General features: G+C 28.7%; 1 protein-coding gene across 2 annotated transcripts; it reads right to left on the bottom strand.

Annotated features, from left to right (window-relative positions):
- Nucleotides 1-4,193: 4,193 nt before the first annotated feature.
- superdeath (Suppressor of ER stress-induced death) lies at nucleotides 4,194-17,335 on the bottom strand. 2 transcript variants are annotated; one of them, XM_018514771.1, is made up of 15 exons: nucleotides 17,077-17,335; nucleotides 13,936-14,305; nucleotides 11,081-11,379; nucleotides 10,435-10,593; nucleotides 9,709-10,008; nucleotides 8,330-8,513; nucleotides 7,982-8,138; nucleotides 7,824-7,905; nucleotides 7,454-7,637; nucleotides 6,973-7,180; nucleotides 6,537-6,814; nucleotides 6,205-6,404; nucleotides 5,700-6,011; nucleotides 5,375-5,456; nucleotides 4,194-5,124 (listed from the first exon to the last, which is right to left on the bottom strand). In XM_018514771.1, the coding sequence occupies exons 2-15, from the start codon at nucleotides 14,290-14,292 to the stop codon at nucleotides 4,975-4,977; spliced, it is 2,952 nt and encodes a 983-aa protein (XP_018370273.1). In that variant the 5' UTR covers nucleotides 14,293-14,305; nucleotides 17,077-17,335; the 3' UTR covers nucleotides 4,194-4,974. The 2 variants fall into 2 exon arrangements, with proteins under 2 accessions (XP_018370273.1, XP_018370274.1); XM_018514772.1 differs by lacking the exon at nucleotides 17,077-17,335 and adding an exon at nucleotides 16,266-16,423 and having other exon boundaries at nucleotides 4,975-5,124.
- Between the last annotated feature and the right edge of the window lie 2,345 nt (nucleotides 17,336-19,680).

Below are 19,680 nucleotides of genomic sequence, written 5' to 3' on the forward strand. Positions count from 1 at the left end.
AATGCAATATCATTATTGCGAACCTAATTGCTGTGAAAATGCTATACCTACAATACCTTCTTATGTAACGACACAAAAAGAGAGGACATATTTGTTTAAACTTCAACTTTAATACTTTTAATACTTATTTTAAAATTTATAATATGCTTTAACTATCTATACAAAATGTTTTTATAAAATGTTACTCAAATATTTATATAAATAGTATTACTTTTTCAACATTCTTCTAATATCAATATACAAAGAATGAATATGAAATATATTTTTTATCAAATACGAATATTCGTGTAGCGATTACATCATCACTATTCAGATTGCACATTTTAGTTGCAAAAGCCTTTAAAATATGAAAATTCACGAGAATTATATATAATTAAACGTACATATCTGAGAGTAGAATAAGCTATCCGGTGAGGAAGAAAAAACGAAATCACAGAGACACACGAGACATCGGGTGGGTCGGTCACGCATAGCGAGACAAAGCGTAACGATTTTCTCAACGCTTTATAAATAGCATTTATTTCACAGCTCATATTTTCTCGGACAAATAGAAAATGCAGTCTGTATACAATAGCTACGCGCCTAGTTAGGAGACATGGTAGTGTCTCGACGTTAAGAGGAATGATATCATAGCATTTTAATAACAATAAATGTCATTAAGTATAATCACTGGGAACAAAAACTTGTTCATTGGACTTAATTAATTTAGTTGTCTTGATTTCATTCGTTGAAAAATATATGTAATGCCTAATTTCTTCACCTCTAGATAACTTTATCCAAGAAATATCTCTCAGAATACAATGGAGATATTTCCTGGATAAGGTTATCCGCAACTTATCTGGAAGTGAAGAAATTGGGCATAAGTCAAATATAACATGTTTGATTTAAATACGTACATTCTTCATCAGAAAAAAATAAAAATTAAATTAATTTAGTCAAATAAACAATTTTTTTCTCAGTGTACAGACTGCATGGACGAACAAAATTCAAAATGTTGCTCGATTTTAAAAGCTTAAATTTAAAAAGCCTTTTCGAATAATCGTAAGACAAACAGGAAGATAGATTCTCTCCGAAAGGAAGATCGCGACCAATCGCGAAATCACAACTGAGGTTTCATCTGTGAGACTTCGACATGAAGGAACGACACACATGTATGATAGTACAGAATAAAACTTAATCTTGAAACGAATAATCAGATGATCAACCTTTCCAAAAGCTATCCGCGAGACATCTTAACTTGTATTAAATAACCTAAATTCATTTTACTTTAAAACAAATATTATCTACATGAATTTGTTAAAATGTTTAAAACAGATACAAAGAAAGTGATAAAATCAATGATAAAGGTTTTTTCACGTTTTAACTGGCCATTTTACAGTGTTGGCAAGTAACGCGTTACTTGTAACGACGTTACTTTGTCGATTGTCACCTTGTCATAATAACGATTTAATGACATTGTGAATTTTTTATAACATTAATGCTAACATCAGAGTTAGAAAAGTCAATCGTTACTTGTAATGGGTTGAAAAAATTCATTACTAAAAAAAATTACCGCTAATTTATAATGCGTTACTTTTTACACGTTACTTGTAATGAGTACTGTTACGCGTTACTCGTTACTTATAACTTTTTTCAGTAAGTAAGAGTTTAAGTACGTAATGGTGACGAATTACTTTTCAAAGTAACTTTTCTAATCTTAGCGTTTAATTAGTTAGCATTACTGTCATAAAAAATTGCAACATCGATATCAAATTGTTTACTATAAAAAATAACGACAAAATAACGTTTGCCGACCTTGCCTATTTTATATAAATGTATATCGTTTAAATTTGGAAATTGTGAAATTATTTGGCTCCTAATCAACAAAAATTTTATTCGTACGTATTAAGATAAAAATAACAGTTTCCACAAAATTATTATACAAAGAAAACTTTTTGTTCTGCGTATACCAGATAAAAGCAATCGTTAAAAGTAATTTTACATTCTAAACGATTCAAGTGAGTATGTCAAAGAAACGCGAATGTGGGCCTAAATTAATAAAGTTCTCGTATTTATGATTTATCGTAAAATGAATCATTTAAATTATTAAAATCATGAATCATTAGGCATAAATCTTTGACCATTAAATAATATATACTAAATTAAAAGTAATATGTACTGAATGATATGTATATTTGCCGTAATCACGCAAGATAAACTATAATCTTACGTGTAATTGCCAAATTTATATTTTAATGACGAAGCGCTATGTTGAATTTAACAAACACTTTAATATCACACAAATTAAATAATATTTGACTACGTGTTTTTTATTTGCAGACATTCACTTTTTACTGACGAATTATTTGCACTTATGTAAATTTGTTGCACTTATACGTTCCCGCGTTACAAACATTTGCGAAGTAATCAGCTACGTTGATTTCGCATCCTAAAAGAGATATAACTACCTTAAATAGTTTGAGAAATCTGAGATGGCATTGCAATTTCGACCATCACACTGATTGTGAGCATCCGTTCGACGGTTCGCGTGCAACTGTCAAGAGACAGAGCGCGACAACTTTGTCGTTTTTTCTGCTGGAAGAGGAAACAATGTAGTTGCGCAATATTTTGAATTCAAGTTTAGATTAGATCGTTTATATAATGATATTGTATTTTTAAAAAGCCACGTTTCTCACTTTTAACACAAATGAAATTTTTTTCTTCAAATAAAAAGTCTAATTTATTTTAATGGAGATTTGAGAAATTAACTAACATTCAATCCTCTTACTCTTAAATAAATTAGTCAGCTTTTTTATGTTAAGTCTTTCATAAAATAGAGATATTGTTAAATTTATTATTTCTAATATAGAATATACAATATATTCACGAATTAATTTGAGATTTACGTGCTACAATTTACTTTGCCAAAACATATTTCAATTTCAGTATACTTAATGACAAATTTCATATGCATAGAAGAAACTGATATTTGTTATTACATAACTTAACAAAAATTTATAATAATAATATCTTATAAAAACATAGAAATGCAGAACCCAAAAGATATAAAAATTATTATAAGTTTCCCAAAAACAATTTATATCATAATCTTACTTTTTATAATTACTTATAAAATCTTATAATTAAATTAAGTGCGTAGCTCATATATTATGTTAATATTCAAATCTCAACGTTCAAAACTAAATGATTTAATATTTCATAAGAAAGACTACTCTTTAATTTCTTATTATATGTATAATAAAAGCACTTTTTAAATGTATTTTTTAAGATCTATATAATAATTTGCTTCCTTTTAACTAAGAACAACAAATTCTTTTTTTATGCAACGCTTTGGCAGTAAACTTAATACAAAAAGCTGTACTTTTAATCGATTTTTAACAATAGATGAGTAAAATAATATAGTAAAATATTAAAAAATAAAAAATAATATAAATACGAGTAAAATATAAATGAAATATAAATAATAATATAATATCCGTTTATTAAAAGTTTGAATTTATATTATAACCTAATTTTTACTTTTTATTATTACATTCACATTTATCTCAATTTAATAAAATTATCAAAATACATCAATTTTAAACAATACTTACAAAATCATTTAATATGACGTTTATATACTTACCGTAAAGTAGGACCATGATATAAATAAATATACACACTGCTTTATATTACAATAATAGACTAAATAGCTCTATATTGATTTTATTGTAGTTATTCAAATTAGTAGGTGTAATTAAAGAATCATTCTTTCTTCACATTAACTTAGTTTAAAAAGTTTATTTCAAAGTTTTAAAGTTTGAAAATTAATATTAAAAAAGCATATTTTTGTTTCTTTATTAATAAAAAATAAAATAGGTATATGACATAGTTTATAAGAAAATCTATATGATTTTATTGTATCTATATGACGTATATCAATATTTTCAAAATAAAGCAGTATTATATTTTCTAAATTTCTGGTGTTATAAAACAGACTGTCACATAAAGCCGCACTGCAAATCTTTAATAAATAATTAAATCTTATCGCATTGTCAGCAATTAGTTATATAACGGATATTCATGTATTAAGAATAGAGAATTCTTTAATATTCTAAGTACATGTGAAGCATTGACTTATGCTATAGACAATATTTAAATTTTAAGCAAAAAACTTTTGTATGTATAATATATTTGGCACATTATACATTATAAATATCTTTATTGTCTTTATTGATGAGCGATTAAAAATATCTAGTTATTTTCAACATGTATTATATTCAATGTTTTATAACGGTTGTTGAAAATTCGACTCCTAGTAGTTATACATGAGTATTTATATCAATCATTACTTACTAATTATTTTGATCTAATAGACAATTATCTATAATGGCATAACTATAAACCAATTTCCAGCAATATTTAATTTACCAAGAAAACGTACAACCTTAGAACTGATAATGAGAATTTTGCGACAAGTCGCTACCTCCAATAATATTCGTTTACTTCGAACACGAATTCTCTTTCCTGCTCCTTTGGTATCTAGTGGATTCATGATAAAGTTCTTCAGACTTAGAATAATATCCGCAGCAATTGTAACCGGAAATCTATTATAAAAAGATTAATAACGTTATCACTTTTCCCATATTTAAAATATACTCCATAATCTCTAGCGAAATAATCAAGAAAGTGAACACAGAACGCTGTGAGCGTCATATTTCGCTCTGTATTATAAATATCGCATTAATCATGCTGGCTGTATATTTACAAATACATACAAAAACACATAATACTCTTGTACGATTCAACGATAGACTATTTTGCAATTTCCTCGTGCCCCATTTATAGTTTAGTGCCCTATTTATCGTATAAAGATTTTTCGCGCGCCACTTTCACGCTACGATGAATTCGGCGAAAAATCGAACAACCCATCTATGTTGCACTCACGATTCGACACCGTGAGGGAGATTCGAATAATTTTCAATATCGATGATATTATGCGGTGTTCCTCTGTAACCAATCGCGAATTGTCGCATGATAGTTGTCGAGCCATCGTATGTTGGATTCCGCTCTCTCTACCGCTTGTTGTATGGTTCGCGTTGCAGTACCAAGTTCATCCAAGTGCTCCTTTGCAAACTCTACCAACTGAAAAAATAACATGAAAAGAGTGAATACATTACAAAATTATTTTTCTGAAAGAGTAACACGACATTCTTGTAAAAATTATGTATGTTCATTCATTTATCGAGTTTATATTAAATTTAAGAAAATAATTATATTAACATTTGTCCGTCTCTCATTTGTTTTTTACTAAAATTATTTTTAAGTTTGTTTTAGATTATTTTTCCAAAATATATATTCACGTTATTACTCCTTAACTTATAAAAAGACTTACGTCTTTCATTTCGTATCTTGTACTTATCCCTCTTGTCGCTGACTTAACGATAGTATTAACAGTTGATAATGACGTTCCAAAACTGGAAATAATAAAATTTTATCATATCAAATTTTCACAAATAAAATATAATTCAATCCAAGACAAAAATTCAGCAATAAAAATTATAATCAATAATAAAAATCTTTGATATTTCTTAATTATTCATTGAAATTTTTAATTAATAATGTTCCCTATTTGTATAAATAAAATTTCCTGTTATAGAAACATACAAATACAGAATATACAAATTTATGAATATAAAAATAAAATATTGACAGCTTACTACTCCCTAAGGTGCGTCCATTTGTTTCTGAAGTAATCAAATGTGAGCGGTTGCCCGACAATGTTGTTGGCAACTGATCCGAAAACTCGGGTAGCATCCTGTTTTCTAATTCCCGAATTTTCCGTCACAGCCCAATCTAAATATCGATTCAACAGCCATATCTCTCTTGTACAAGCTAATGCCTGCAAAAGCAAATCCTTCTCCGATCCTACATTGGTCGCTAGGTATCGCTGCCAAGCGAATTCCCATTCGCTTTGTCCACCCACTCGAATGGCCGTACAATAAACTACGCGTCTCAAATTCGGTGAAATCCTAAATACAAAATTTATAATAGTTAAGATATACATAAATGGCTTTATTAATTTTCTAAAGGTAACGACGAATTTAAAACATAAAGATTAATATGTCTTAAATATGCATCTTGATTATTGTAACCATCTTATGCATCAAAGAATGCAACAGTGCAGTGCATAAATAATCTAGTCTTGAATAGTATGATATTTACGGATTGTTAATGTCCGGATTAGGAGTGTTGCGCCAATTCTTGAATTGTTGCACGGCATTCATGATGCAATCCTCATGATTAAAATTACACGCCCAATTTAAAACGTCAATTCGAGTGAAGACTGTCAGTTGAGGGTCTCCCACTTTGTCAATGAAGCCGACTTGCTTATACACATTGTCGAGCAATTTTAATATGTATAACTAAAAAATATTAAAGATTAAATTAATAAAGTATTATTTATATTTCATGCTAACATCATGGTATACTAATATATATTAATATTTCTTACAATCTCTATTCAATATCTATCACTGCAATTTGATAATACATACCCTGAATTTGTCATAACCTTGTGTCTTGATTAACATATCATTGAGATAATCCATGGCATTGAAAGCTGCATTCCAAGGCAAGTACTCGATTTCGTGGGCTAAGTAAGATGTAACGTCGAAAGCGATAGTGTAGTCGAGCTTGCCAGCTCTAGCTAAATTAAGAGCGTCATCAATCAACTGCGCTCGGTTAATCGTCGAGATATCTTTGAAATTTTCCTTATTCAATTGTTTGATTATCATCTGCCAGTTTGCTCTATCATAAGTCACTCTATAGTATCCTGTTTTATAAATATAATATTATCTAATGATATTTACATTTTCATAACATCGAAAAATAATAAATAAATCTATCATAAAGATATTTTATTTTTATCACAGAGAAATATATTTTTTTCATCGTGGATTCTATTAGATATATTCTATCAGATATAATTACCAGTTTCTTGAATGTTGAAAAGTATCCACTCAGATGGGCTTACATTCAAATCGTTAAGGATGATCGAACGTTCCGCTTTCATCCATTTTGTAGGTTGAGTGTTATTGAAGTTTAATTGCTTCTCGCTCGTATAAGTGATAGGTACCCACCATAATGGTTCCGCTTCAGATGTGACCGTCGTGCCACTATTACGAAGCAGAAAACGTTCCTACGAAAATAGTTAATGCGTATAAGGCAATTATAAGTCGCTTAAAGCATAAGTAATTCGTTAATCAAATAATTATCCGCTATAATGTAATATTATATATTTTATCATCTTTTAAATATCTATGTGTAACAGAAGATGTAACAGATAGAAAATGATTGTACGAACCAAACACACACTGGCTTTTACTTATTAAATTTTTATTTCTAATAAATCACATTTTATAATAAATCACACTTTATTCAATTATTATTTTATTTGTAATTGTTGGCATACCTGTGTCAGTGTAATACTACCGTTGTCGTAGTTTCGTGTGACAGTAATTAAAGGAAAGCCGGTTTGCAGAGTCCAAGTATCCATTATTTCTTTAACGGATACACTTGAATCAAGTACTTTGTCTTTGTAAGCTTGTTTTGTCAAAGCGGACCACAAATCATTTTGCTCGGCACTTTGATAAGCTCTGTTGGATATACAGAAAGACAATTAATTATTTTTGCATTATATTAAAATTTATTTAAAAATATTTATTTATAGTTATAATTACATAAAAATGTTAATCATTGTCGATTCTAAATTACTTTATATGTAATTGAGCAGAAGTTTAAGATATCAATTAATTAAGTTTAAGATATCAATCTTTACTTACTTTCCATTTAAATAATTACTTAAACCTTTCTTGAAAACTTCTGTCGTGAGGAAATGATCCATCATTCTTATTATGGAAGCACCTGAGTAATTTTAACATAGATATAGTTACATTAATTTCATTTAGAATCGTCATAATTCATGTAAATCAACAAGTACCTTTTCCATAAGAAATCTTGTCGAAGATTTCACTGATTTCATCTGGATGACCGACTTCAATGGATATAGGATGGGAAGATTCCAAAGCGTCTAAACCGAAAACATTTTGAAGATCGTGAACAACAAATTGTTCAAGGGCTTTCCACGTCGGTTCCACCTGTATATTTGAAGGATAAAAAAATTTATATTATAATATAATATACATATAAAATCTATTTAAACATTTAAGGCATTTAACTTTTTCTAAATCAAATTTTTTATCGTCAGTTTACTAATGAAATGTTATACTATAATAGTAATTTTGACATTACATACGATATGTAATTCCGTATTGATTAAAAGGCTTACCGCATCCATACCAATATACTCCATATAACTGGCGAAACCCTCATTCAACCAAAGATCCGTCCACCAACTTGGAGTCACTAAGTTTCCAAACCACTGATGCGCGAGCTCATGAGATACCACGACGGCTACCCGTTGCTTGCTACCACTGGTTGAGATACCTTCTTGATACAACATCGCTGTCTCTCTAAATTGATGTAACAGCAAATTAATTATTTTAATTTCTTATACAATCATTAGTATGTATCTTTCACGTATATATCAACTGATGTTACTTATAATGATATACAAATATCAACTACCTTAAAGAAGTTTTATAAATTTTGATCAAATACCGTACTTTTAGTGATATTTTTCTTTGAAAATAAAAAGTTATTTGTATATAAATTCCTTCTCTAAACCTTTACATCTATAGCAGGTAAAATAGATTCGATATAAAAGTTGCTTTAATGTTTAGATTAATCGTGAATGAAGATATATACATTAGTGGTTTTTGTATTATGACAAATCTATTTGCAAAGAAACAGCTGTCCCACTAATTTTATTAAATTAATTAAAAACGTAAAAAGTATAAGTATAAGAAAAATGTTGTTAGATTTTTTTTATTACGGTTTTAGCTTCTGAATAATTTTAATCGAAAATTTGTTGATGTAAAAAACTCCAAATAAAGTTAGTGACCGCGAACTTGGTAGTGACACAAACATGTATGTGACGTTCACGCATCACACGATTCGTTTAATATTTTTATGCCCTTGGTCGCGATGCTACCGTGTTGTTATTAAAACAAAAATCAAGTAGTAATAAAGATGAAAATTTTACTACTAAAAAAATAGATATGTTTACACAGTCAAGAAAATTGTATACTGTATACTTATTTAAAAAAATCATTATCCGTCAGTCATATATAATCTTCTCAAATATCAAATATCAAATATAAATATTGTGTATCTAAAAATATATTATATTTAAAAATAAGCATATACTGCGCGTTTAGTAAAGTGACGATTTAAATTACTTTTATCTACCTGATAATACACAAATTATTAAGAGTGAGTGGGAGAATTGAGGACAAAGTAAACGCGAACGATACTATTGCAGTATGTTCAAGTAGTGATGACCTATTATTTCTCGCATCCAGCGATAGTCCGATATATTCCTAATCTCGCCCAAATAATCATAGAACGCACACCTTATTTAAGGTATACATGATTACATATGTATACAATACATATCTATATGCATGCAATGTTTATGCAGATGAATAATTGTATATTGTGAAATATATTTATAATATTACAAAATAGAATCGAAAATGTTCTCTTATTTAATACAGTAATGAAGCAAATGTAATTATTAATCCTCACTGCGTGCATGATATTTACCTATATGTTATCAATCCCCAGTTCTCCATGGCGCCGGCAGAGAAATCAGGCAACGCGACCATATCCATCTTTGGCAAAGGGAATTTAATTTTGAAGTAGTCCTCGTAGAATTTGAGTATTTTCGGTCCAATATTCAAGCTATATTGTGATTGATTAATAGCATCGTGGCGCGCCCAAACTCTAAAGTTACCATCTTCCGATGTTTTTGCGTCAAAGTCAGAAACTATGAAGGCCACCAAGTACGTAGACATCGGTACCGAACGATCGTAACAATCCCATACGTACGAATCTAAACCGGACCTGATTGTTAAAAGATAAAAAAGAAAGCTTTTTAAAATTGCACAATACTTTTTAAAATAAATGTTCTGAAGTCGAACTTTTAAGAGAAATTCGTGTTAAATATATTTTAAATTATTTTTCATTGTTTTTGATTGTTATTTAAAAGTAAAAACAATATTTTTTTAATTTGTGAACTTTGTCAATACTAAAATATGATTATATTGGATTTTTTATAAATATCATAAAATACTTAGATAATTATTGTTAACAATATTACTTTAATTAAATTAAATTTTACGCGTTTAAAACACTTTGCGCTGAACAAAAATGGAAGTTATAAAAAGCAATACAGTTAAATCACAAATTTCTATCACGAAAATTCTTCAAAGAAAATACGAACCAGATTTACAAATTGCCAACGCAAATGTATAATATATAATTACTCACACTGGTATCGGTTCCCCTTTTCTGGGCATATTTGAAATAGATGTCATGTTCTTAGGACGCGCTATGTTGATTTGGAACTTGGCTTTCAAAGCCGGTTCATCGAAACATGGGAAAGCACGGCGCGCATCCGTTGGTTGAAACTGAGTCGTAGCAATCCATCTATAATGCAGAAACCAGATACCTTTGGCAAACATTTGACAGGAGTCCTTGTTTAAGCCTGTACGTAAGCCAAACATGCAACCGCAGCAAGACTATACAAAGGATAATCACTCGCTCTACTCTCTAATCAAAACACTTTGCGATGATAAGATCAAGTATGCGACAAAATTAGAAATCAAAGGATTTAATAAAATAATTGTCTTCCTTGCCTCTTTTTCTCTTTTTCGAAGAAATGAATTTAAATTTGTCTTTCGATATTCATATTTTATCTACAATATGATATTACTATGCTTTTATATCTTTAATGTTTTATAAATTAAAATTTCTTTTTCTTTAGATTGTAGATTAACGAATTTAGCAATAAATAAATTGGATTTCTATTAGAATGAATTTAGATTAAATAGTACATTTAATTAAATCAATTAAAGCACGAAAGAATAAGTCTCAATTTACACAGGCTACAAAGTTTCATTGCGACATCGTTTACCTCGTCTGATTGCCGACCGTATACGAACTCCTGTAGAAACCCTGCAGATAGTCGTTCAGATGGCCAATGAACTTGAGATGCACGACGTATTGCTTGCCTTTCTTCAACGTGTTCGATGTTCTAATCACGTGAAATTGCCTGTCGGTGTCGTTTCTCTGCTCCGCGATTCCTATTAGTTTGGTCTTGTTGCTCTTAATCGAGTACTCCCTGACAGTCGTAAAATCCTCATCAATGTTCATATCGACAGCGTGCAACGTAACATTGTTCGTATCCTGTGTCACGTTTATTAAAATTTTCACCTAAACAAACCATTAATATTTCTGTATTAATAAAGCAAACTTTATATAATAATATTATATTAATATTATACTTAATTTAATTTCAAGTACCACTAAACTTTAATACTCTATTTTTAATTATGTATGAAATGATCATATGTTCTAATTATCTTTTAATGCTCGAATTATCTTATAATATTCTCTCTTATTTTAAAATTGTATATAGAATCCTCTAAAAATATAAAATTTAGTTAAATTTAACCACGACCGTAGTATTCTCTTAAGTCTATGAAATACAATTATAATTCATATTAGACTAACAAGAATAAATCAATTAAGAGAAATAAACCTATTTTCAGTCAAAATGGATCTTAATCCGAGTTGGGTAAGTGAACTTTTTTTTTAACTGAGTTAAAAGCCTTGTTAACTAATTAAAGTTAACAGCCTTGAAAATTTAACTTAATTAAAATACGAGTTAATTTATAATAAAATTAATGGAATTAAAAATTAAGTTAATAAAGAAAAAGTAATTAAAAAGTTAAAAGTTAAATTTGGTTCGAACGAACAACCAAAAAAAAAGAAAAAGTTTAACTATTACATAATTTTTCGTATTTTTTCTTTCTCATAGCTTATTTATTAAAGAATCTGGTTATTTTTATTCACAAATAACGATTATACAATATAAAATTACTAAATTAAATACTCATTAACCTCTCGCATTGTATCTAAGGACTGACTTAAAAAAATCAAATTAAAAGTTAATAATTACCGATAAAATGTAACTAAATTAAGTTAAAAAGTTAAGAGTTTAAAATGTAACTAAATAAATTAAAAGTTAATAATTACCGATAAAATGTAACTAAATTAAATTAAAAAGTTAAGAGTTTAAAATGTAACTAAGTTAAATTAAAATTAATTAACTTTTTAACTTTATAACTTAACTTTTATCTTTTTAATTTAGCACTACCCAACCCTGATCTTAGTGAATATAAATATTTCAGAGTGAATTTACATTCTGCAAATCCAATTTTGCAAATCGAGCACCGAAAATAAGTTTATTTCTCTTAACTGATTTATTCTCGTTGGTCTAATACGGAAATATAACTGTTTGTACACGTCGATAATAAAACGATGTTTTTCTCATTAGTTACTGGTTATTGCGACAAATATTGCCATCGACAAATAAAGCCTCGGTGGTCGAATAAGGACGCTTGGAATACGAGAGATCCAGATTCGAATCCCGGCTGAGGCAATATTTTTCGCAAAAAATTAAATTATTTACAATTCTTAAAATGTTTAAATTGGCATCAAATTAATATCCTTCTAAAATGCTTATTAGCATCAAAATTATTAATTGTTTATCGATTTAATATATAATAATGCAATTATACTTTAGTTCCGTTTATGATTGTGTTTAAAGACCGAAAAAGATTTCGACGCGCGGTTTGCAGAATTGGATACGTAAAATAATATGATAAATTTATTCATGCTTAAATTATTTAAGCACTAAGATCCGCTTTGATCGAAAATACATCCACTTCTTTACACGATATTTATTTAAACGTCCTCTTTGTATAGCAATTTGAACAATTTTTGCAAGTCAGAACAAATAGAATTAGTAAGAAAGCAAAAGAACGAAAACGAAACTTGGCAAAGAGTTAAGATCAGAACGCACGTGATCTGCCGAAGCCTATTTCTCATGAATCCCACATATGAAAGTGAATGGTTGCGTCAATCGGTAGGCGCGTCTCTCTTCGTAACAGTACGGCAGTAATAGCTTATGTATAGAATTGCGAATTAAGTACATAAAAAAATTACACTTTCAATAGAAAGTAGGCACTTATAACGTGGTCAAACCGGTTTATTTGCCAATAATTTGAAATTGTAAAAGTCTCTTAATATGTTCAAAAAAAGAAAAACATATTTCTCGATAAATAGTTAATAACACTTCACATTAAATACAACAATCAATCGACAAACGTAAAATATTGTGTTAATTAAATATTGTGTTAATGTATTTCTAAATAAATATCTAAATAATAAAACAACAAATTAATATCATATAATAATAAATTATAATAAAATAATATATAATAACAAGTGAAAGTCATAAGTCAAAATAAGTAATAAAATAACAATAAAATAATCTATAACAAGAAAATACATTCTTTTACAAAAAAAAATTATACACAAGTCTAGATGTTCAGATTGTTTCCTCGATAATACGATGATAGATATAGTTTCGAGAACGCATAGAACCTTTCTCGTAAGTTTTATCGAGAGAAATTTAAATAGTCTTGACATTTTGCCGTATCTTTCACCGTTTCCGAATTTTAATGACCTTTTTATTTAAATTTATACGTAATTTTTTTATGCTACAAAATGTGTACAAATTCTCTGTACAGTTGCATGTAGTTTAAAATAATTTCTCTCTCGAGAAAAAAAATTAAAAAATATAATAGAATACGATTACTAATAAAATCCGTTCATAATAGAAAATTTTTTTATTTGTTACAAAATATATGATTGTACATAAATATAACAAAATAAATATAACAAAAATAAAATAGGTATTACCTCGCCGTGGAAGGTGAAGTTGCTCTCCCATATAAAAGGTATCAGCCATAATTCGTACATATCAGGTACGATAGCCTTTGGTAATCTGACATCTATTTTCTTCTTTGTTGGCGTCATCGAAAAACTCCTTCCTGTCGACAAGAGCGAATCGCCAGCAGAGTCCGTGCATGGCTGAACGTGTTTTTCCTCGAGACAAGGTGCAAAGTGGTACACCAACAAACCAGTGACGACCAAGCTGATTAAAAAAAATGCGCCCAGAAGGAAGGCGTTACATCGGGAAATCGCGCAACCTTTTTTGCGCCCGAATGTAGTTGTGTGTGCGTCCATCATCGCTAGAACCTCACGAGATTGAGTCATATCATGCGTGAGCCTGAAAAAAAAGACATATGTGCTTACTTTTTAATTTCACCCTTTTTAATTTATACTAAATTATTGTTTAGTATAGTTTATAAACGAATTAATATTATTTTTCTTTACTCTCTTACGTCATCGATTTATTTGATTCTTACTTAATTTTATCGCATCTTTATATTTATTGTTATATATCTGTGCATTAATAATTTTAATAAGTCCTATAATGCAATTATACTACCAATTCTCACTAGGACTTTTTAAAATATTTACTTTTGTAATCTTATTTCGTAATATTATAACATTGATTTTTATTGCCATACTCAAATTGAAAGGTTTAATAATAATTTTTTTCAAAAGTATTGTAAGAGAGAATCGCCTTCGAATTCGTAAAAATTTCTATTATTAAAATAAAAATTGTATTGTTTTCAAGAAATGTAAAATATGTATATAAAATTGATGATTAATGAAATTTTGTTATGCAGAAATTACAAGTATCAAGTATAGTGCCATCATAATTACTATCGCAGAAGGTCACGCGCTTTAATTGATGATTATATAAGTAGTATGTATGTGTGTAAAAGTGTAAGTATAGAAATCTAAAAGAGATAGTAACATGGAAATTCTCAGTCACTTTAAATCTATTGTATAATACATGAACAGATCTACACTTGTATGTCTGTTATTTCCTGTGTCTGCAAACGTAAAGTGGAAACATTCCTCCCTTTGTAGACATGAAGTGAAAAATAAAAAAGTAATGAAAAGAAAAGTACTCGAATACATACATTTAGAATCTTTTACAATAAAGTAGCATGCAAAAGTTGGTCAAAACATTTGCAAAAATAAAGCAGTACATCTCACGATTACTGTTAAACCGATATGTCCAATCATACTTTCGCTTAACGATACAAAAGGGAACATATATTTAATTAAATTTTAACTACTTTTTTACCGGTTTCTTTAAAATCTATAATATATTTTTAACTACAAAAAACATTCACATAAAATGTTATACAAATATGTTTCAATATTTTTCTTGCATTACGCAAGAATAAATATAAGTTTTTGTTAATTATATAAATATCCATTTTATTTTATATATAAAAAATAAATAAATGTTTAAAAAGATTTAATAAGATAGATACAAGAAAAATAAAATTAGCTATGAAGACCCTTACCTAACATTTTAGATAGATATTCTATACAAATATACATGCATATAGTCGTTTGAATCTTGCACAATTGTGCAGTATTTCTAGTTTCTAATTGGCAAAACTATTAGTCAAGCACGTTAAAACAAAAATGACAATTTTAATAAGATCATTATATCGGAAGCTTTTTATCCTGCGTAAACCGGGTGAAGGCAACCAATCATTGAAAGTAATTTCACGTTCCAAACGGTTCGAGTGAGCGTGTCAAGGAAACGCGAATGCCATGCTTGAATTAATGTAAGGTTCTTGCACCGACGATCTGTCGTAAAATAATCTTACAACATAATCCTACGTGCACTGATCGCATGTACTTTGAATTAAACATGATTTTTATGCAAATTAGCCGTATAGATGAATTAAAATTGGCACAATTATCCTATAAAAATGTTTGATAAAATTTATGCTAAGTAAAAGAAATATATCGTATCGTACAATATTGCATAAAATTTAATTATTAAAACAATATTGACGTATTTATTTTAATTACGCGAGATAAACTATATATTTTGACATGTGCTGTCTAATTTGTATTTATTTATTTATTAAATGAATACACACTGCTCTGAAAGCACAACAAATATTTTACATCATAAATCAAATGCATGTGTGTCCAAGCAGAATAAAAGTTATCATGACATGACATCAATATAGATTCAAAATGATTTTAAAGAGTCACTTTTATACTAGTCATTTGTCATTCTGATATTATCATTGTTCTACTTGGACACGTGTGTTTTTCATTTACATTTTGTCGGTGAATTATCGTACTTGTTGCACCTGTATATTTCCGCAAACGTTTGCGAAACAATCAGCTGCGTCGATTTCACGTCGCAAACAAGTTGTGAAGTATATTTCAAGAGTTTGCGATGGCATTGCAGTCTCCTTCGACACAATGTCGCATCATGCCCACACCTCGTGCTGCTAATAATAAGATTTATCTATCGCGTTTATACTCTTAGGACAGGAAAGTTGATTGCAGATTTCCTGGACACTCAGGTCCCACTATTGCCGCGGATTACAAAAGACTCTTGCATAAGAAAACGACTTTTTATCTTTTCTCTGGCTATTCACATCCTCTCATTACGATGCACCATTACTCAAGGTTATTCAAGGTTATTTAAAAGATATTTCAAAAGATATTATGTATTCATATTTATTCAAAGAATGCCTTTTTTTACCTTCTAAAAGAATGTACGGAAATTTAATACCAATGGAATAAATCTAATATATTATTTAATTCTTATACTTTTAATTTTTTTCTTATAGAATGGAATAATTTTGATATTTTTGATAAAAATGATAAAAATGACACCTGGGGTCAAATCAGCATCAGAATATAGAAAACACTAGCTATAGTCTCACGTCTGGGTGGTTCAATGATTTACGTATATTTTTGCGCAAATAATGACGTTACAAATTCATACACACAATTCTAATAACATCGAGATTATTGTGAGATCATTATGTGTATGTCAACGCAAACTAAAAGACAAGTTCTAAGTTTTCCAACATCGTACGCCGGTAAAGCCGATCAATATTGTGAACTTTGTTTTCTCTTGAAACCGAACGTTGAACTCACACGATAGGTATCTCTCGAACTCGTGGCTATTTGGTCTTCTATTCCACGTCACTTTGTACCATCGAGCACCGATCGGAAAACAGGATTACCATCGGCAACGAAAGCGCTCCACTCCGCTCGATGGTTCGCGCGCAACTGCCAAGGAACAGGGCGCAATACAGCTTCGTCGCTTCCTCTCCTGGTCATCCAGGTTTCCTGATCATTGCCGCGATCGTTGTATCAGCCACCACGTACGGTGTCTTTCCACCTGCCAGATGGATCATGTGCATGTCGCCTTCCAAATCGTAGGATACCGTACGAGTGGTATCCGGTTTGTCGCAACGACGATCGTAACAATCGATATCCAAGAGAAGGCATATCTCTCTCTCCCCTCCCTCCCCCCCCTTCTCTTTCTCTCGTTCTCTTTCAAGCATGCATACATTCCAAATCCAGTATGTCCCGAGTTCACTGTACCTTGTCCTCGTCCTAGTGAAGTCTTCGATCGAATTCGAAGTCGATCCTTGCTATTAATTATTATGTACTTAATTCGATGTTATTTTTTATTTTTTAAAAAGAATGTTTCTTTATAATTGTCATTAGTTGTTTAATGTTTAATTGTTTTACAAATATCCAAGACTCGATTAGTTCTTATGTGATAGCATTACAGCTTATTATTCTATAAGACTCATACATTTTTTATAAAAAAGAAGTAATTTTTATATCGCAAATACATAAATTTCTGATTTATTATCGATGTCAAAATTGCTAATAAAAAGTTTGCAAAAGTTACAAAATTGCAAAAAAAAAACCGGAAGTGCTAATTTTTATGAACAATTAATTAGAAATCACATGTTTATATAATATAGCACGATTTTCTGATGACCTTCTCACCAGAAAATTGTTAAATAAATTACAATTACATGCATGGTATATGCATTCATGCGGATATAACATACAAACAAAGAGCTCCAAGAACTGTGTACTGCGTGTTACATTAACATATTGATCAGTATATTGATTGATTATTTTATAAATGTATTGCCGTTACTAGCAGGCATTTCATTTATAAAATGTAATCTATCGATCAATTTCATATATGTAATGCTTGTTAGAAAAAGTATTACATTTATAAAATAACTCTACATATTGATATATTGATATCATATATTGATATATTGATGCAACACGCGATATTAAAAAAAATTTGTTATATTGTTTTTAATTATATTTTAATTTAACAAATTTACTTATTTAATCAATCAATAATTCGGAAATTTATTTTATTAAAAGAGCTTATTAAACCATTCAATGCGTAAATACAGAGTGCGCAAAATTCGCAATAATTAATCAATCGTCGAAAGAGAGAAAGATGATAAAGCAAAAAGTTGTTTACCTTGAAAAAATAATATTATTTCAAATAGTAATTTAAAACTACTTGGTAATCGTTTATTACAATGTTACAGAAGGATTTATATCGTGTTAACATGATAATTGCGGTGCATATGCAATTAATTATGTACATCATGTATAATAAAAAGCGTATTATACGTAATAATGATATAGTTTATACAATATTTTTTCGGGATATTTTGAAAATAAATTGTTAAAATTCAATTTATTCTACCACGATTTTCAATTAATTACTTTAAAGCATTTAATTAATTTAATGTTAAGCTTAATGCTTGTGTAAAAAAATTGTGTAAAAAATATATGTAACTGTTTTATTTCTATTAATTTTCATTTTGACTAAAATCCACGATTTATATATTCTTAAACACAGTACATACTTAATTAGATTTCAAGTATGTTTCATATTGAATATATATATATATATATAAAATAGTTTCAACTATTTTATTCAAACTTGTATAACAATCTGTATTTTATGAAGTTTCAAAGTATAGAGTATGATTTCTTCATAATTATATAATTTATTTTAACCTAGTAAATATTTCTAATCACAACTACGTAATCAATGCAATATTTGCAATAAGAATCACTAACGACAGAGAAACTACTGAAATAAGTCAAGAGACATAAACGTCTCTTCAATTGATGCAAACATTATACGTTGTGCGACATCTGACAAATCTTTCATTTAACACACAAGTGCGGAATATGAAACTCAAGAAAGATATATACACAGCATGTTATCTAATGTAGCTTCTCTCAACTTTGACAAATTAAATTTTTATTACATGCAAATAAAAAAAGACCACAAAATGTTGTTTACGGATTTAATCAGCAAACATCTACTATTTTATTTAAATAAACATTAAATAGAAATAAAAGGAAAAAGATTAAATAATAAGTAAAAACAGAATGGTAAAAAGAACCGTAAAATTCTGAAATTCATAGTATTTAGATAATACACTAATATTAAAATCATTAAAAGAATCTAAAGAGATTTACGTTTACATTGTGAAATTATATTGTAAAATTCAAGAAAAACGATTTTAATATTTTCAATTAGACTCTACGTACATTATATATTTGTAAATAATGTAATAATTTTAATAAAACAAAAAAAGTTTAATAAAACATTTAAATCGATAGATTCTATACCTAATCAACAATTACATCTAACAATGAAAACTGTTTCTGTTTTAATAATTCGAAAAATTT

Source organism: Trachymyrmex cornetzi, unplaced genomic scaffold, assembly GCF_001594075.2.
Source record: "Trachymyrmex cornetzi isolate Tcor2-1 unplaced genomic scaffold, Tcor1.1 scaffold56, whole genome shotgun sequence".
NCBI lineage: Eukaryota > Metazoa > Arthropoda > Insecta > Hymenoptera > Formicidae > Trachymyrmex > Trachymyrmex cornetzi.

Coding starts and splice junctions, on each gene's coding strand:
- superdeath (XM_018514771.1), bottom strand. CDS start 14,292: ATGACTCAATCTCGTGAGGTTCTAGCGATGATGGACGCACACACAACT. Junction 7,906..7,981: donor CAAGATTTCTTATGGAAAAG/GTACTTGTTGAT, acceptor AAAATTACTCAG/GTGCTTCCATAATAAGAATG. Junction 7,638..7,823: donor AGTAATTATTTAAATGGAAA/GTAAGTAAAGAT, acceptor TATATCCAACAG/AGCTTATCAAAGTGCCGAGC.